Source organism: Solanum stenotomum, chromosome 10 (genome assembly GCF_019186545.1).
Source record: "Solanum stenotomum isolate F172 chromosome 10, ASM1918654v1, whole genome shotgun sequence".
Classification (NCBI taxonomy): domain Eukaryota; kingdom Viridiplantae; phylum Streptophyta; class Magnoliopsida; order Solanales; family Solanaceae; genus Solanum; species Solanum stenotomum.
Window position 1 is genome coordinate 13,562,157 of NC_064291.1, and position 21,283 is coordinate 13,583,439.

At 35.6% G+C, this 21,283-nt stretch overlaps 1 protein-coding gene across 1 annotated transcript; it reads right to left on the reverse strand.

The window, feature by feature from the left end:
- Positions 1–495: 495 nt before the first annotated feature.
- Positions 496–1,223, reverse strand: LOC125842752 (uncharacterized). The gene is made up of 2 exons (XM_049522071.1): positions 873–1,223; positions 496–777 (listed from the first exon to the last, which is right to left on the reverse strand). Exons 1-2 carry the CDS (start codon positions 1,221–1,223, stop codon positions 496–498), a joined length of 633 nt encoding a protein of 210 aa, XP_049378028.1.
- Positions 1,224–21,283: the final 20,060 nt, after the last annotated feature.

The following is a 21,283-nucleotide window of genomic DNA, read 5'->3' on the forward strand; positions in this document are numbered from 1 at the left end:
TGGTTGGACAGAACCCCAACACTAGGGCTGCCTACATATCTTGCCAAAACATGAATCAGGTCAAATGTAGTTCAGGGAGATTGATTTTTTTTTGTGTGTTTTTTTTTTGGAAGAGCCAAGGAAGTAAATTAAATCTCAACAAGGGTAGCAACATATGACTTAATACTTAGACACAGAACCAATAATTTCCATTACATCAACCTTTAAAATGTCAAGTCCAAACATGAGGGTCTTTAATACCGAAAAATCAAATCATATATAATATCTTTTAACGGCATCAACATTGACGGCCATTTATGTCATTTTGCCTTCTAAATCTGCTAAGTAAAGAGAACCATTGGATCATACCTTCTTTACAATGAATGGTCCTTTCCAATTTGGAGAAATTTTACCTTTGACTTCGGTATGGTGTGGCAGAATGCATATCAATACTAATTGACCCTCTTCGAAATGTCTGGGACACACCTTTTGGTTGTATGCTTGTGCCATTCTTTTCTAGTACAATTGTCCATGACATACTGATGTCAATTGCTTCTCATCAATCAAGCTTAGTTGCTCCAACCATGTTCTGATCCACTTATCATCATCGATTTTAGCCTCTACGACAATTCGTAGGGATGGAATCTCAACCTCTGCAGGTATAACTACCTCAGTCCCATATACCAACGAATAGGGGGTGGCACCTACTAATGTACGTACTGTAGTGCGATAACCTAACAAAGCAAAAGGCAACTTTGCATGACATTGTCGAGAACGTTGCACCATTTTACGAAGTATCTTTTTATATTTTTGTTATTAGCTTCTACAACCCCATTTACTTTTGGGCGAAGCAGAGTCCTATTTTGATGTTCAACCTTAAATTTATGGCATACCTCTTGCATTAAACGGCTGTTGAGATTTGCAGCATTATTGGTAACAATTTCCTTTGGAATACCGAATCGACAGATGATGTTGAAATGAATGAAATCTACCACGACCTTTTTGGTCATTGACTTGAAAGTTACTGCTTCCACCCACTTTGTAAAATAATCAATGGCCACCAGGATGAACCTATGACCATTTGACGCTTTTGGTTCTATTGGTCCAATAAAATCCATTCCCCACACCACAGAAGGCCATGGGGCATACATTACATGCAACTCTGACGGAGAAGAATGTATCAAATCACCGTGGTTTTGACATTCATGACATTTACGAACAAATTGTATGGAATCCTGCTCCATGGTGAGACAATAATAACCTGCTTAAAGTATTTTCTTTGCTAGAACATATTTGTTCATGTGAGGTCCACAAATTCTGGAGTGTACTTCAATCATGATTGTTGAAGCCTCTCTAGCATTTACACATCTTAGAAGACCCAAGTCAGGAGTCTTTTTGTACAAGATTCTTTCACTTAAGAAAAAACCGCTAGCTATTCACCGAATAGTCCTTTTTTGATTACTAGTGGCATTAGTCGGACACTCTCCAAATTGAATATATGCTTTAATATCATGGAACCAAGGTTTACCGTCAAATTCTTCCTCAACCATGTTGATCACGAATTTGTATGTACAAAGGGTTGATAAGAGCTTCGTTAGGATGTTGGAGCATCAAAGGTAAAGTTTCCAATGCATCAACATTCTCATTATGAACTCTAGGAATGTGTCTAAACTGTATTGACACAAACCGTCGACAAAGATCTTGTAAACAAAGTTGATATGGTATGAGCTTTGGGTCACGAGTTTCCCATTCTCCTTGAATTTTATGGACTAGTAAGTCTGAGTCTCCTAACACTAACAATTCTTGGATGCCCATGTCAGTAGCTAACCTCAAACCCAAGATGCAAACTTCATACTCTGACATATTGTTGGTACAATAGAATCTAAGTTGGGCTATTATAGGGTAATATTCCCCCGATTCAGACATGAGAATGGCTCATATCCCAACTCTTTTCTTGTTAGAGGCCCCGTCAAATAACAATTTCCATCCCTGATTGTCATTGAGAATAACTTCATCAACACATGATATCTCTTCGTCAGGAATATAGGTCTTAATCGGTTCATATTCTTCATCAATAGGGTTTTCTGCCAAATGATATGACAATGCTTGAGCTTTCATTGCGGTTCGTGTCACATAGATAATGTCAAACTCTGAGAGTAATATTTGCCATTTCGCCAGCCTACCCGTGGGCATGGGCTTTTAAAAAATGTATTTTAACGGTTACATATGAGAAATGAAATAAGTAGTATAAGACGAAATATAATGTTTCAACTTCTTTGCTACCCAAGTTAGGGCACAACACGTCATTTCAAGAAGGGTGTACATAGATTCATAAACCATAAATTTCTTGCAGAGGTAATAAATGGCCTGCTCTTTCTTCCCAGTGCCATCATGCTAACCCAATACTCAGCCAAAGAATTATCCAGTACTGACATATATAATATGAATGGTCTACCTGGCTCAGGAGGAACCAACACATGAGGATTCAATAAGCACCTCTTGATTCTTTCAAAAGCGTCTTGACATTCTTCAGTCCATTCGATCGTAGCATTCTTTTTTAACAACTTAAAATGGGATCACAAGTTGTTGTGAGTTGACCAATGAATTTACTGATGTAGTTTAGCCTTCCTAGCAGGCTCATCACCTTGGTTTTGTTCCTTGGTTGTGAAAATTCTTCAATGGCTTTTATTTTTGAAGGAACTAGCTCAATACCTCGTCGACTAACTATAAATCCCAAAAGCTTCCTTGACGGTACTCCATATACACACTTTGCAAGATTAAGCTTGAGATTGTACCTCTGTAGCCTTTCGAAGAATTTTCTTAAATCTTACACATGATTTGACTGCTTTTTTTATCTGATGATCACGTCATCCACATAAACTTTGATTTATTTATGCATCATATCATGAAACATGGTTGTCATTGCCCTCATATAAGTTGCTCCTGCATTTTTAATCCAAATGTCATGACTCGATAACAATATGTATCTCGTGATGTGATGAAAGACATTTTTTCTGCATCTCCATCAATCTAATGGTACCCCGCGTAGCAATCCACAAAAGATGCAATTTCATGTTTTGCACAATTATCCAATAAAATATGGATGTTGGGCAAGGGAAAGTCATCTTTTTGACTTGTTTTGTTCAAATCACGATAATCAAAACACATTCAAACTTTGCAGTCTTTTTTTGGGACATGCATGCTATTGGCAAACCAAGAAGGATATTGAGAGACTCGAATGACTTTGGCTTCGAGTTTCTTTGTGATCTTCTCCATCATTATTACACTCATGTCAGTTTTAAGCTTTCTCAACTTTTGCTTGACTGGTAGAAACTTAGGGTTTGTCGGCAACTTGTGAACCACCATGTCAGTGCTTAAACTAGGTATATCATCATAAGATGACGCAAAAACATCTTTGTAATCAAACAGAGCCTGGAGTATATCTTATTTTTATTGTCAGGTATGTACACTTATCTTAGTCTCCCTAATATTTCCATGATCTCCTAAATTTATTGTCTCTGTTTCATTCATGTTTGGGTTTGATTTATTCTCAAAATATTTGAAATCCTTGCTTACTTCTTCAAATACGTTGTCCTCCTCATATTCGACTTCTCAGCTTATTAATTTAAGATTAGGTTGAATATTAGATTAGATTTTAAGATCTGATGAAACATTATACATGCATGTCATATCACTAGAATCGGCATAGAAATAACTGTATAGAAGAAAACAAATAAATATATTAGACTGAAATAAAAACACAATTACATCCTATTGAAAAGAAAGATAGAGAGTTTTGAAATAAAACAACAAGACAAAATACGAATTACAACCCTTGAATAAATCGGATAAAAGAAAGGAAAACAAGACAGACTACCAAGACTCATTCTTAATGAGGAGAGGAATAACCTCCCAATTGTTTAACTGGACATCAAGACCAATGAATTGCACCTCTATATTACTAGAGCCTTCTTCGATTTCAACCATATCGGCCTCGACAAATAAATTCTGAAAATAGTCGATCAACTCTTTGCTAGCCTCCAACACTGGCTTTGGGAGTGTTAACTAAAAAGAATATTCTATGTAGGTTTTGATGAAGGATTTGTATATGGGTGGTATTCCAAAAGTTCCAAAGCTCTTACGTGGATACACCAGATAAGGTCTCCCTTGCAAAAAGATCCCTAACCCTTTACCTGGTTCAAACCGATGCTTCAGTATTTCATTCACCATCCTCACGGATACCATGGGAAATTGTGGTTTTGAAATAAGATTCCCCTCAGGTATATGCTCAACAACCACTACCTCGTAAGCTTGATAATGCAGTGCCTTAGTCTCATTATTCACCTTGATAAAAGGGAGGGAAGAGTCTTTATAGATTGACAAGTCCCCCTCACCATAATAATGACTTCTTGTCGGTCGTATTCAAACTTGATCATTTGATGCAATGTAGAGGGGACTACCCCAGCTCTATGCACCCATGGTCTCCCTAACAATAGATTATAGGATGCATTGATATTCAACACTTGAAAATTGACAGTGAAATCGACAGGCCCTATTATTAGTACGAGCTCTATCTCAGCAATGGCATCTGTTTTTGACCTGTCAAAAGCTCTAACACATACGTTATTGGGTCGTACCCTTTCAATACTAATATTCAATTTTTATAGAGTTGACAAAAGAAAAATATTTTCCCAAGATACTCCGTCAATCAGAACTCTAGTGACATAGGAAAGCTCACACTTTACAGTGATAAGGAGGCCTTGGTTATATCCCGTGCCTTCCACCGGTAGATCATCATCTGAAAAGGTGATTCGATTTACCTCAAAGATCCCCCAGCAATCTTCTCTAACTGACTTACTATAACTTCATTAGGAACATGGGCTTCATTCAAAATCTTCATTACAGCTTTACAATGTTCATCTGAATGTATCAACAAAGATAACAGAAAGATTTAGGCTAGAGTTTTCCTTAGTTATTCCACAATGGAATAGTCTGACAATTTTATTTTTCTTAAGAACTCCTCTGTTTCTTCTTCAGTGACTGGATTCTTAACTAGCATTTGGTCATTTTTGGTTCCTTAATTTGAGTGGGGCATAATATCTTCCTGAATGAGTCATTCCTCCTACCTCATCTACTTCTTCATTGATTCTTTCCCTCTGGACGTTACGACGGTGGGCTCATAATTCCAAGGGACAGCCTTAGGGATAGTCATTGGAAGTTGGTACACTGGCCTAACAATCACAGGTGGAATAGAGGCTCCTTGCACGATCAAGATAGGCTTGTTTGGCCCTGTTGGAACAACCAATATTGCCTTTCTCTGGCTTACCAAAACATCTTCAAGTTCTCCTTTCACGGTTAGGATGGGCGTGTTTGACGGCATCAACTTTTCCAACATTCTTTCCGCCTCTCAAGGCATCATTTTTGTCAAGTTAACAACAATAGCCTAATTTTCTATGCTGGTTTCAACCCTAAGGATTGGCTTGCATGGGACTGCTAATTCTTTGCGACCATTCATCATCTCTAACATGTTTGTTTCAGTATGCCTCGGCAATGGATTTTGATTGATGTTTGGTCCATTCGGCCTTTCAACTATAATTCGATGAGTATCGATCAAATCTTGAATTGCCCTTTTCAAGTACCAGCATCTCTCTATGTTGTGCACGGAGGCATCAGAATAATACATGTAACGTTGAGAATAATCTAGTTTTCTCAGGGGAGGATTCGACATTCTTCTTTCAATAGGACTAAAAACATCAATGTCCTTAATTTTTTGAACAAGCTAGCATATGATTTTCCAATAGGGGTGAACTCGTCCTTAAATCCATTTCCATTTTTGTATTTTGGTCAAGGACAAAAATGAATTCTAGCGGTATTTTGGTGAATCAGTGGGGGTGGTGGATGATTTTGAGGAGTTTGTGCACGCAATTCCAGATAAGAAGAGGGAGCAATTGGTTGTGTGCTAAAAAAGGATTTTGAGAGTATGGGATGGCATATTGTGGAGTTAGGGAAGGAAACTAGTGTTGAGGGTGATTATCTTAGACATAGGTCTGAGGCGCTGGTACAATGGTAGCTACATCTTCCCTTCTTTTCTTTCCTCCAAGATTTTGAGAAGCATTTTGAAGCTATTGTGTTGTGGCTTTTAAGATAGTTTGGCTTAGAATCTTTCTAGACTTGATGCCATTTTCCATTATTTCCCCAACCTTAATAACTTCGGCAAATGTTTTTCCGACGACAAAGAGTAAGTAATGAAAGTTGTCTGGCTCTTGCGCTTTGAGAAAGCCGTCGATCATCTCTGACTCCTTCATTGATGACTTAACCCTAGCAGCCTGCTCCCTCAACCTAACAACATATTCACAAAAAATTTCAGTAGTCTTTTTCCTCATGTTCGCAAGGGAGGAGCATTCTGGCACGATGTCAATATTATATTGGAATTGTTGCACAAAACACCAAGCCAAATCATGCCATGTATGACAGTTGGCAATATCCTGATCTATGAACCATTCAGATGCAATTCCCACTAGGCTTTCCCCAAAATATGCCATGAGAAATTCTTCTTTTCCCTCAGCACCCTTCTATTGATTGCAATATTTCTTAAAATGAGCTATAGGGTCTCCATAACCATCGTATTTCTCAAACTTTGGGGTTTTAAATTAAAACCAACAGGCAAATGGACATGGGGAACATGCACAAATCACTGAATGATATGCCTTTCTGGCCTCCTAGACCATGCATATCTCTTATACTTTGTTCCAAACTCTTCATAAGACTGAGGCATGTATATCTGAAATACTAAAATATCCGACCTCGCATATGTAATTCAAGAACTAAAGAAATATATAGCTAGGGTTCTGAAATTCATGCAATAAATGAAGTAATAACGTGATAATCTGACTTGGAACATGTAAATAACCAATTCATGATAATATGTTGAAGTTCTAGAAACCCTAGGTCTAGTTAATAATAGGGAATTAAGAATCTGACTGAAATCTAGGGACCTAATGGGCGAAAGGAACCCAGTAATGAAATCGCACATACCTGGTGGCGAATTCCACAGAGAAATATTTTAATTTTGGGGCTGGAACTGATGGAACCTTATTGCGTTCTTGAACAAGGGTTGCTCGCCTCTTTCTCCTCTTTCTCTTCTAATTTTCTATGTTTTGATGAAAGATCTGACTTAGGTGAGTTCTAGTTATGTTTCTAGGCTAAAACTAATCAAAACCACGTATTTTAGGGTTAAAACGACGTAGTTTAGGGGTTCAACAAAGTAGGAAAGGACAAAGACCCCTGACTTAAACTATTGATGGGGCTGACCACAGCTACCTTCTCAGACCGTGAAAGGGACCACGAACCGTGAAGTGGGTTGTGGTCCTCACTTGGTGACTACTGAGCTGAGGGTTTGTCTCACGAGCCTTACCATGGCCCATGTGAGGGACCACGGACCATGAAGGTCCTCGTGGTCCTCACTTGGGCTGAAGTCTGGTGGCTCAGGATTTAGGGGGTTACTAGTTAGGCTTCACGGATGCCCCCACGACTCGTCTTCAGGACCACGGACCATGAAGGTTCCCGTGGTCCTTACTTGTGAGAGGGGTGTCTGAGGGCTAGACAAGAGAGGCTACTGCCTAGACGTCACGGACGCCACCACGGCCCGTCGTCAAGGCCACAGACCGTGAAGGTGCCCGTTGTCTGACGTCTGTGCCTGGTGACTTCCAAGTCATGACCATGAGAAGGTCAACGGACCGTGGATTCTATCACGGTCTATGAACCCTGCTGTGGTTCACTACTTTAGGTAGTTTTCTGCAATTTTTTTCTAGGTCTGGCTTTCGAGGTGTTACATCATATGTTTTAAAACATAACTCTTTCTATGGTTTTGAGATTATTACTCAAAAACTAGCTTAAAAGCTCTCTTGGAAATCGGTGTTTCCTCTCTTGTTTTAATGTGAAAACATTTTAACTCTTGGGAATACTTAGTTCCCGTATAATCTTTTGAAGAAATGAACTTTACTCTTACTCAACTCAATGTTTAAGTCTTTAAATCATGTTTAGAATGATTGTAAAAGACTTTTAAAAAACTCTCTAGACTTGACTCTAAACTTTCCTTGAATTTGAATTTAAGGATTAAAGGTTATGATTCATGTTTACAGATGATTTCAAGATGTTTAGCAGTCATTTAGAGTAGTTAAAATCGATAGGAAGTGTTAGTACACTTTAGAAGGACTCAGACGGGCTAAAAGATGAAAAACAGGTGGGGGCAGACGACCCGGGCGCGTTCCTGGAGTGAGGCACCAGCCCTAAGTTACTGGGACTGGTTTTGGGTGCACTGCTGGCGGCCCGCCCCAGCTTCTCTGGCGCAAATGGGACGCGCCGCGCCAGTCCCTCCGAAGTGATTTCCTGACGAATTTTCTTCTCATTTTTTTACCTTAATTTGATTTAATTTGATTTCTTTTCTCAAATTATCTTTAGATTCATATACCGAATACATGTAAACAAGAATCTAACTCAAATCAACTCTAAAAATTGACACAATTATCTCAAGAACTCATCAATCTCACTCCAATTCAAGAACGAAAGCATATCCAATAACACACATCAAGAACATCAAACTTCCAACCTTTTTAGGATGAATTCATGCTGAAATAATCATGTTTGGCGTGTGGTTTAACAAACCCAATGCTATGTGAACTCACATACCTCGTAGGATTGAATCCTTGGCCAAATCCACAGCCAAAATCGCAAGAACTTGACAAATTTTGAACTTTTCTTCTCCTTTCTCCTCTTGAGTTCTTTCTTCAAAAACCCTAGCGTGATTTGGTAATGCGTAAATTGAACTAACTGAGTTTACACCCCAAATAAACTTCTAAAAACGAAATAAATTAATTGGGTATGGAAAAGACCAAAATAGGCCTTAAAAATCCAGTTGACTTTCCTTATCCAGACAGCCCAACTTCAAAGGAGAATATCTCCCTCATACGAACTCGAAAATGAGAAAACTCAGTGGCGTTGGAGAGATAATTCAAAGACCTTCCATATGGTATTTTGTAACCCACCTCATGCATCCTGTGATAGGTTTTATGATCATTTGAAGTTGACCAAAAACTCATACTTAACATAACTTGCCAAATTTCAGATTTTTCATTCTTTCCAAAAATAGTTCTTTCTAATTCTAGCTCTTTCAAATAGCGGGGTGTTACATTGGTGGTATGCATTAAATAATTAATTTTTAGTTTGTATTTAATGGGTCAAGTCTTAAATTTATTTAATACCTTATATCAGTTGACTCATGTTTTTAAAAATAAGTTGATGAAGTTTGTCACTTTTTAGTACATAATTATTTTATTTATAAAAGAAAAGAGAAAACAAGAAGAATAATAGAAACCTTACCTGTGGCGTCATGAAAAAGGGTCAATCTGCACCAGGTACAACTCGCCCAAATCTATGAATTCACGAATTCAAATAGAATCATATATTATCTATGTTATTGGAATTGGCGAAAAGAAAGAATAAAAAGGGAATCAAAAGTTAATGTTGGAATTGAAATTCGTTAATGTTAATTTTATGGTATTTCTAGGTTGTGGGGTAGGGGGAAAAATAGTTAATGTTCCATCATTGGCCAATCAACACTTAATGAATTAGCGATTACAAATCATATATTACATATATCGAATACAGTTGCATGAACGTTAAGTTCCTGGATACTGTTGACCTTGTAGTTTCAGTTATGAAAATGTGATTCAAGTTATGATATATTGAGATAAGGTAATTAAATAGGGAAAATTACCTATATACACAACATTATTTATCATATTTTCCATTTTCCCCTACTATTTCAAAATATTTCAAAAATTCCTATTTTTCATTCTAAATCCAACTGTCCGGATACATTATTCTTCTCCACTTCAAACACATGTCTCCACTCCTATATTCACTCCTTCAATCTCTTCCTATTTTCACTCCCATAATCTGATCAATTATCTCTTTCATCCTAATTTGAATTTCAAAATGTTTCTCTCTCCAGTCAATCAATTTCAAATCTTTTCAATAGGTAGTTCATCCTCTTTATAACTTTTGTTGTTCGTCATTTGTTTCCATCGATTTCTCTCTTTCATCTTATTCTACATTAGTTTTTTCGAATTTGTCAATAGGTATTTTTGATTCATCTTATTTTTTGTCTAATGTAGGTCGTGTTCTTAATTTTGACGACGAAGATTTTGAAATTGACTGTCAAAAAATGCTCAAAAAAGGGACAAAAAGATCGAGTTGTTGATGTCTCCGGTAAGGGATTTGGATCGAGATCCATAGGTGAGTTATGTCGATTCAATAATGGAGGAATTGCTTCAGAACTTTATTACCCATACACGGAATCTCAAAAATTTATCAAAACGCCAGATACACACATAAGATACATTGCAAGTTACTAAATTGATTGTTGGTCATTGTTTGTATCATGTTGTGTTGGGGAATGTTTGTATCGTGTTTAACTATTGAGAAATTTTTGTATCATGTTTTACTGTTGGGAAATTATTGTATAATGTGTTACTATTTGTTATATTTGTATCATATGTTATTGTTTGTTATTATTGAATCATTTTTAATAGTTTGTTATTTTGTATCATGTTTAACAGTTTGTCATTTTTTGTTTAATACAACCTTTGAAATATGTGATCAAACAAATTCCAACTCACTCTTTGAGGTTTGGTTCTACATAAAATATGTACCTCATGTACTTGATTTTGAGGATGAAAATTTTAATGAAAACAGATCTAAACGACAATACGGACCATTAATCATGAAGAATTTGAGAGCGGAGAAGTCGAGGAAGGACACATGCTCGAGCTCTAAATTTACTATTGAAAAAATTCCCAAAAAGGAGAAAAAGTTGGATCTACTATTACACAACCATCACTATCAAAAATACAGATTTTCAATGTATCTCATTTATTTTTATTCTTAAATTAGCCTTTGTTAGTGTCATCACTGATCTGATACATCACTACTATAGAAACTTTTGTTTTATGCAATATATCATATTCATATTTGAGGTGTTGATACAATGATATTGAATCTTCGATTAGTTTTGTCATGTTCAATATAAATGTACTTGGTACATAAACAATACCTAATGTATCATTTACATGTATCAAGTATCATCAATCTTATTCAAATCTAAAAGGCTATATAGACCGTAACAAATTAGTTGTGTGTTATATATATGCACTCTTTAATAATTATTCAGTCATATCCAACTTAGAATGTGATGTATATGCACATATTACCCAATAATAATCTTGATACATAAATCATAATGTTATATAACTGGAGCACTATGTATCAAATCCAATAATAGGTATATGATACATATTAGTAGCAATGTTGACAACTTCATTGCGTATCAAATTATGATTTTATCTTTTTTTAAATATTATATTTTGATTTTTCTGATTCATGTGCAGTACATTGATGTAATTTACTTTCACCTTCTGAAGATGTCAAAACTTCAAATTGATGTAATTAACTTTCACCTTTGGAAGAAGTCAAAACTTCAGATACAGTATTTTTCAAATTCCAGAATGTCTCTACAAAATCGAGATATTCATGATGTTTCTGCTCCAAGATTGATATTTAGCAATTTACTAAATATTTTTAGGAATAGTAATGTATCATGAGCAATATATTCTTTTTGTCCACAACGTCCACAAGGTATCTCGTTTAGTTGAAATCTACCACACATATGCATCAGATACACAAAAACTCTTTATTAGAATGTGATACATTCAAATTTAATTTTATTAAACACAACATGTCACAAATTATTTATCAGACAAGTTTTTATATTGAAAGTGCGACACTTATAATTGTAACATTCTTGCTTTTGGAAACAACAATTGTGTGTGCGCATGATATCTCGTCTAGTTGAAATCACCCACAATTACAAATGTTTCTCTCAAGGAAAATATTGTATCTTTTTTTGAATTTCATAAACTGAAAAAATAAATTCACACAATGGTACAACCTACAAATATTTAAAAAATCAGTGATACATTATATGAAATACCTCATCATTTAGTGATTCACAAAAACTCCAATACTGATACATAGTAATGTATCATCCACATATACATCTTAGTTGTTACATTATTAATATTGTCTACCAGATACATAATATTATCCTGATACATTTTATACAAATCAGTCATAAACACGCTCATTATAAAAATGTATTTGATACATCTCAATTGTTAATCCCTTTGTTACATGTATCATATACAAAATAATGACCACATCATAACTAAAAAAAATCACAGTAGGTCATCGTTTACTTCTATTGTATCATGACTTACATATCCACATCAAGAGCTTCAGTATCTTTTTTTGACCCTTCGACACACATAATTTTGATGGATATAGCATCAACGTAATGTATCTATCCACCCATCTTGTATGTTGTACAAAATAATGACCACATCATAATCCATAGATATAAAATTACAATACTAGCGCGTCGTTTACTATTCACATCAAAATAACAATAAAACTTTAACAATGATACATTAAAAACCTATATGCCAATTTATCAATAACCAACTCACATAATACCTTTAGAAATAACAATGTATCACGATTTTATGTAGCAAAAATTGAAAAATAACAACTCACAATACAGAACAACTAATTCCATACCTTTTTTTTTTTTATCAAGTCTCTTTACTTTAAAATTGAAGTTGTGGTCTATTTTATATTTCTTCATTACAAATAGGAACAACAATTTCATCACTTTTGTATAGTTCATACCTCACTTCACTTTTTTAGAATTTGAAATGTCTCAACAAGATCAACATATTCATATTGTATTAGAGAAAGGTTCTTTGATGAACATGGGCTCTAGATAAATCTACTTTTACAGCACAGACAGAAAAGGATGATGATTCCAAGATTGGGGAGGGAAATAACTCAGATCGCAAGGAAAAAAAGGAGATGATAACAACAACAACAGGGAGTTAGATTTCAAATTTGGAATTTTTCACGATTTTAGATTGATGGAGAAGATGAAAAATTAAATTTTGAATTTTGTGAATCTGTTACAAATTTTTTTGAATCAAGTTTGTAAGGTTTTTTTGATGAACAGGGAGAAATAATTTGAAATTTGAATTTAGTCATTCTGTTAGGATTTGTCTGGCCTGATTGTTTGAAAGAAGAGACATAAGCGTAATGGGTGGGATTTAGTTTTTAATCTCTGATTTAACACAATAGACTTATACTCATTGATGAATCTGAGAGGTACAAAATTCAAGGAATTTTTGTAAATAATGAAAGAGTAGAGATCAGATGTAATTTGTCAATTACACTATGTGATTTATGTAAGTTTTGATAATTGGGAGAACAAAGATTTACCTATACTATTAAAGTTTTGATAATTGGGGAATTAAGACTTACCCTTACGCTTGAACTTTAGGAAATTGATTATAGATTTGGGTGAATTTTTGGGTCTAGGCTAGACATATAGTAGTATGGTTTTCTATAAACTCACTAACTTATGAAATATGCATACTTGATAGATTGGAAATCATCTGAGGTGTTGAAGAAAGGAAAATCATTGGTGAATTAGCTTGCTTGACTTCGCTCTTCGGTGGAGGTAGGTTATGGTTTATTCTACGTGATAGAGAGACTCTCAATAGTGATTGATAGTCATGGAGTGATATTGTGGAAATTTCTATGTACTTGGTTTTTGTGGTTTGGATAATGCATGTATTCTTTGTGATTGGTCTGTAATCCCAAGACCATGAAATCCATAATCTTGAACTTATTCTATTAAAGTGATGCCTTCAATAAATAAGGCTTGGTGAAATGTTGTTAATGAAGTGGAAATTGATAAAAATAATTATGAATTAACTAAGTTGTTGGATCAAGTGCCACGAGCCGGCATGATATATTTGGATCGGGTGCTACAAGCCGACAGGATATATTTGGATCAAGTGACACGAGCCGGCACGATATATTAGATCGTGTGTCACGTTCTAGCAAGGTAACATTAAAGAAAAATATATTAAAAATAACTTAATGTACTCAATCTCAAAGAACCGAATTCTCAAAAGAGCGTGGTGTAGAGTCTTGAGTCCTCATCTGTGTACCTAATATTGTGGATGGATTATGTACTTCCTTCATTGTTGTTATCACTTATTAATGTTATTTGTTGCTTGCCACCTACTAAGTGCTATAATTGATTTTATACTATTACTTATTGCATATTAGTTTCTATTTTAGGTCGGCCAATGATATCTACTTAGTACATGTTGCCCTGTATTGACCCCTACTTGTATATTCGTTCATTTTTCTTTTGTGGAGTACAATGAGTGTAACTGTGACTTCGACATACCCTCAGCTCTAGCCAATCTCTAGCACATTAGGTTCCAGGGTGAGTTATTCATTCTAGCTCGTGTTGGATTCTCTCGGTCATGGCATGATGTTCATAGTTTTCAGACACAAACTACTTTATTTAATTATTTTGGTGTCTTTGATACCCTTAGACTTAGTATTTAGGGATTAGATGTCTTTGATGTGATGAATTTTAGATTTTGGGAATGATATATAGTAGACTCTAGTGCATTATTGTTTATTACTGAATAAGTTTTGAGTTTCTTCATTATTGTCATACTTCGTGAGTTGAATAACTAATATAAGTTGGGGTTTGTATTCGTTTACTCGCCCACCAAGGAGTATAAGTGTGGATGTCACTCATGACTCATTTTGGATCGTGACAAACTTGGTATCATAGTTTATGGTTCGGTGATCTCATTGCACAAGGAAAGGTCAAGTAAGGTTTTACGGAACAATCTAGGAATGCCTTTACTTTTCTTCGAGAGGCTATAAGACTTTAGGAAAACTTTATTTCTTCTTTCTTTAGTGCTATTACTTGAATCCAATTGGTATCAAGATGATACAAATTAGTATCTGACCTCCTTCACTCTATTTCACATATGGTTAGTACTAGAGCATCAGAAGTGGTAACACCAATACCAAGAATTAAGGATGCGTCCTTGAAAATAGGCATATTTTCTTGATTGACTATAGGGCCTTTAATGGCTAGTGAACTACATGATATCTTTATTAAGTTCTTAAAGTTGAAACCTCCCGTCTTCAAGGGTGCTAAATCTCAACATGCTTATGATTTCTTTTTTATTGTCATGAGTAACTTCATAAGATGGATATATCGGAGAGATTTGGTGTTGAGTTAGTGACATACCAATTCCAAGGAGACGCCAAAATGTAGTGGTAGTCTCACGTTGATTGCCAACCAACAAAGGCACTATCTATAATTTGGGCAAAATTTTCTAGTTTCTTCATGGAGAAGTATATCCCCCGGACTTTGAGGGACGAGATAAGGGATGAGTTACTAAATATAGAGCAAGGAAAGGCGTCTGTTGCAACCTATGAGGCTAAATTTTGCACTTTATCTGAATTCAAACATTATAAGTGGTTGCTTCAACAAAATATTTTCATGAAGTGGTTGATTTTGTGATGGAGGTAGAGGGGGTGAAACCAGATGACTTTGCCAAGGTGACAACATTCAAGAAGTTTCATCATCTTGGCTAGATATTGATTACTATTACTTTGGAAAATACAATTAGTAAAGTTTTCATAACACGTATGGGTTGCTTAGTGAATGATAAAATTATGTTGCGCCAATTGAGGATAGAAGCTCTACTACGATTTCATAGATTGAGTGTGTATCAAAGTGGATCATGATACAACTACTACAACAGTACCAATGCTTGCTTGATTAGATTTATGAAGAGTTTTACTTTTGTTATCGATATGATTTAAGAAAGAATGCAAATTGTTTGGGCTAGAGATAAAATGAATTTGATATATCTTTGAACTATTCAATGGATAGAATGTGCTAGCTATTTGGGACAATCTTTTCGATAGGTATGATGTGTTCTAGTGATGGATCTAACAAACTTTTACGGTGTAGTACTAGCGTTATGTGGAACCAAATACATCAAATTTCAAGTGTGAATACTAAATAGTTAACAAGTTATCAGTTATTTGAAATGTTCAGATAATGAGATTTAGTGTTGCATTCATATTTGAGTTACTAACTAGTTTGCTACTAAAGACGCTTGGGTTAAGCAATGTTTTTGTAGAAAGATTTTAGTGGGGGATCTTTGGTACCGTATTAATGCATTTAGGTTGTGAAGTAGATCTTGATAAATCTAAATGAGGACTTGTGATTTTATCTTAGGCTCCAAAGGACTGTATTGATACCGAAGTGACAAGTTTATGGGTAAAGAAAGCCCCAGTAAGTATACTTGGGTAGAGGCAATTGAGAGTTTTAGTAAGAAAGTGCGTATAAAAGTGAGTTTGAACTTTGTAGTTGATTGGTATAATTGGGTTTGAGGTGTCATGTCGATGAAAAGGTTGACTTCACGGTGATGGAAAGGGCTAACTGAACATGATGATAATACACGTGTGTGATTGATTGTGATTGGGATGCAACTATATAATAAGGATCGTTGGTTAACCAAATTTTGTATGGTAATAACGACTTGTGAGTATCTAAGGTTGTGATTTTCTACTATTCGGTGAGTAACATAGTTGTATGGAAAATTTTAGGAGATGGTAGGACATCGGTCAAAGAGAATTTAAAGAAGCTAGAGTCACAAAAAAATAGTAGGATGTAGTGTAGCCTTCGGAAAAAGGTGAGAGCACGAATATTTTCTCTGATTGCAAAGGCTGAAGAGGTATCTTCAGAGGGGTAGAGAATTGGGTTCAGAGACATGTGGTTTCATTCATTTTTTCTAAATATGGTAATAGTGTCACATATTTATCAGATTGGTTAAAACTATTGGATAGGAGTGTCATGCCTCGAGCCTACACCCTGGACGGGACTGGCACTTGAAAACTATTGCTGGCGCCAAGCGAACTCTTGGCCTGGCTTACTACTCAGCGGAAGACTTAAACAGAAGAAAATAATTTCAAATGATGAACTCATGAAATAAACTTAGAATGTCTTAAAAGAAACATTCAACTAGCCAAGATGGCAACTCAAGTCTAAAAACAACAAAAAGAAATGGAAAGACTCAAAAACTAACATCAACGACTGTCTATGAAGCCTCTATCAGTTAAGAGGGATGTCGGGACAAGACCCACAATATCCTAATGAACTAGAATGATAAAGTAATGAAAAGGGGGATCCTCCGGAAGCAAAGAGGCTCACCAACAATTGTGAAGCTCAACTAGATCAACAATGCACTGGATGCTGATCTTGGTTACCTGAATCTGCATCATAAAAAGATGCAGACCAACTGGCGTCAATACATTGAATTTACGAGCATGCGAGGGGAAATCTAAAACAGGACATAAGCTTGAAAGGAACTGAAAGAAAAAACCTGCTCTCAATTGAACTGAACTGAACTGAACTCATTTCAATATAAAGTAGTATAAACAAGTGCAATATAAAGAAAAGCTTTTTAAAACATAGATAACAACTCTGTTTATTTAGAATTACAATAGTAACTCTGTATGTATGCAAAGATACAATATAAACTTTGGATGTATATAAAAATACAAGTAACTCTTTGTATATAATAATACAATATACTTTTGTGAGAGTTTCTCTAAGCGACAACCATCAATTAAGAGTTATTGTGATGTTACAATGTTTTTCCTCATGCTGCCAGGGCCGTCCTATACCTTGCCGAGGGTATAGAACCTGACTACTATGTGGATCCACTAGTCTATGCTAAAAAGCACTAAGGAATCATCTAAAAGTATGACTCCTTTTTTTACCCATGGTGGCTACATGATTTAAGGGGACTGGGAGTTGTTTGAACTCTACCACATATCGGTACTCAATACTACTCCCAAAATATGATACTAGCTCTTATGTTTAAAAACATAACTCTGAGGTTTGAGATAATTACTCAAAAACTAGCCCGAAGGCTCTTTTGGAAATCAATGTTTCCTCTCTTGCTTAATTAAGAAAACATTTACCCTTTACTGAAAACTAGCTAAAAGGATCTTTTGGAAATCTCAGTTTCCTTTCTTGTTTAAATGTGAAAACATTTTACTCTTTGGGAATACATAGTCCAGATATACTCTTTTGAAGAAATGAACTTCAATATTTACTCTTTACTCAACTCAAAACGCAGGTCTTAAAACACAGTTAAAACATTTGTAAAAGATTTGTGGAAGACTCTATGAACTTCTCTTGACTTAGATCTTAACTTTCCTTGAATCTGAATTTATGGATTCAAGGATTGTGATTTGTGATAAAGATCTCATGATGTTTAGGAGTGTTTTTAGATAGTTAAACATTAGAAACGAGCAAGAAATCATTGTTTGGAAACAAGTCCTCTATGCGGAGATGCATTTAATTATTTGGTCGCAAAATAAATTTTGAGGCAGAAAATTCTGTGACCACTCCGCGACGCGGAGAAAATTTTGTCAATCTTGAGGAACAGGTCCGCGACGCAGACTTGGTACCCAGATTTGCCCTACCTGTTCCTTCTTCGTTTCTAACCCCAATTCGCCTAAATTTGATTATTTTTCTAAATTCCTCTGTAAATTCAGATACCCAACACATATACACAAGAGTCGAACTCAAAACAACTCTAACAATCGACTTTAAGATCTCAAGGACTCCTCAATCTCATCCCAAATTCAAGAATGAAAGCAATTCAAGAATACAACTCAAGAACATCAAAGTCTCAATCTTTAGGATGAAAATCATACTGAAATAAACATGCTTGATGCATGGGTGAACAAACCCAACTCTATATGAATTTACATACCTCGTAGGATCAAATACTTGACGAAATCCGCAATCAATTCCTTACAAAGACGACGAATCTTGATTTTCCTCTTCTCTTCTCTCTTGAGTTCTTTTCTCTAAAGTCCTAGCGTGAATTTTCAATTGTGCAAAGTGAACCAATTCAGTTTTGACTCTAATTAATTCACTAAAAACGAATTAAATCATTTGGGTATGGAAAAGACCATAATACCCTTCTAAAATCCGGTTTTTACTTTCCTTATCTAGACAACCCAACTCAAAATGGGCATATCTCCCTCATATGAACTCGAAATTGAGAAAATTCAGCGGCGCTGGAAAGCTAATTAGAAGATATTTCCTATGGTATCTTGTAGACACCTAACTCTTCCGTAGCTATGAGTTATGGTCGTTTTAAGTTGACCCAAAACTCATACTTACCTTAACTTTGTCTAACTTTCCAAATTTGATTATTTCCAAATAACCGGTTTCTTTTTAATTCTAGTTCTTTCAAGAAGTGGGGTATTACAATATCTCCTCCTTGAGAACATTCATTCTCGAATGAGATTACTCTTAGTAGGCTTAGGCGTAACATCTAACACCTAGTTCACACACCCAACAAGCAAAATGTAAATACAACATGCCAGCTTAAAATAAAAGTCAAGAAAATGATTAGAACCTTAATTGTAACTTCTTCAGATTCGAAGCGTTGTGGGTATCTCTTCTTCATATCCTCCTATGCTTCCCAAGTATCTCCCTCAATAAACTGATTTCCGCATATAACTTTGAGTGATGCTAGTTCCTTTGTCCTCAACTTGCGAACTTGGCAATCTAGAATCTGAACAACAATCTCCTCATAAGACAAATTATCCTTAATACCAATGTCTTTAGTAGGTATGATAAGTGAAGGATCACTCATACACTTCTTCAACATAGATATGTGGAATACTAGATGAACCGCTGCTAACTCTTGTGGTAGCTCTAACTCATAAGCTACCCTGCCGATCCTATTGGATATTCTGTAAGGACCAATATATAGGGGACTAAGATTCCCCTTCTTACAAAATTTTATAACACCTTTCATGTGTGAAACCTTCAAGTAAATCAAATCATCTACTTCAAACTCTAGGTCTTTTCTCCTTACATTAGTGTAGGATTTCTGACGACTCTGTGTTGTTTTCAATCACTCTTGAATAAGTTTCACTTTCTCCATAGCTTGGTGAACTAAGTCTGGTCCTATCAACCTAGCTTCAGCAACTTCAAACTATCAAATAGGAGATCTGTAACTTCTCCCATAAAGAGCCTCATACGGAGCCATTTGGATGCAAGAATGGTAACTATTGTTGTAAGCAAACTCAATGAGATATAGGTAATCATCCCATTACCTTTGAAATCGATCACACAAGCCCTCAATGTTTCTTATAAAGTCTGAATGGTGCGCTCTTCTTAACCATCAGTCTGAGGATGAAAAGCAGTACTGAAGTTCACCTTCGATCCCAAGCCTTTCTGGAATGACTTCCAAAACTATGCAGTAAATTATGCACCTATATCTGAAATAATCGATATCGGAACCCCATGAAGTCTGACTGCCTCTTGGATATACAACTTGACATAATCTTCTACTGAATGTGTAGTTTTTACCGTGAAAAAGTTGGTTGATTTAGTCATTCTATCAATAATCACCCAAATAGAATCGTGATGCCTGTGAGATCTGGGTAAACCTGTGATGAAATCCATATTGATCATCTCCCACTTCCATTCCGGAAGTAGGCCTTTGGTGCTCTACTTTAACTTGTTGGCAATTCGGACACTTACCAACAAATCTGCAATGCCCTTCTTCATACTACTCCACCAATAAACCTTTCTCAATTCACGATACATCTTTGTGGAACCCGAATGGATAGAATATTTGGAGTTATGAGATTCCTCCATAATCCTTTCTTGAAGCTCATCTACCCTTGGTACACACAATCTACCTTGATACCTCAATACACCATCTCCCCCTTGTTCAAAATCCATACATTTTTGCTTATGAACATTTTCCTTCAATTCAAGTACAATAGGATCTTGGTCTTGTTTCTCTTTCACTTCTGACACTAATGATGATTCAACCCCATTCATCACCACTACTCCTCCTTCTATGGAATTTATTAGTCAAACTCCTAATCGTGCAAGTCTAAGCACATATTTTGCTAACTCTTTCTTATCTTCCTCAATATGGGTGGTACTACCCATAGACAATCTACACAAGGAATATGCAACAACATTAGCCTTACATGGGTGATAGAGAATACTCATATCATAATCTTTGAGTAACTCTAACCACCTCCTCTATTTGAGATTAAGTTATTTCTGAGTAAACACATACTGAAGACTCTTGTGATAGGTGAACACGTCTACATGAACACCATACCGATAATGACACCATATTTTCAAAGCAAATACTACAGGAGAAAACTTTAAGTCATGGATTGGGTAATTCTTCTCAAGAACTTTCAACTGTCTGAAGGCATCAGCTATAACTTTGCAATTCTGCATTAA

Bases quoted from the DNA above. Each gene is read 5' to 3' on its own strand.
- LOC125842752 (XM_049522071.1), bottom strand. From the start codon at position 1,223: ATGGAGCAGGATTCCATACAATTTGTTCGTAAATGTCATGAATGTCAA. The intron at 778-872 runs GTATGCCATAAA...AAATATAAAAAG, and splicing joins ACAGCCGTTTAATGCAAGAG to ATACTTCGTAAAATGGTGCA.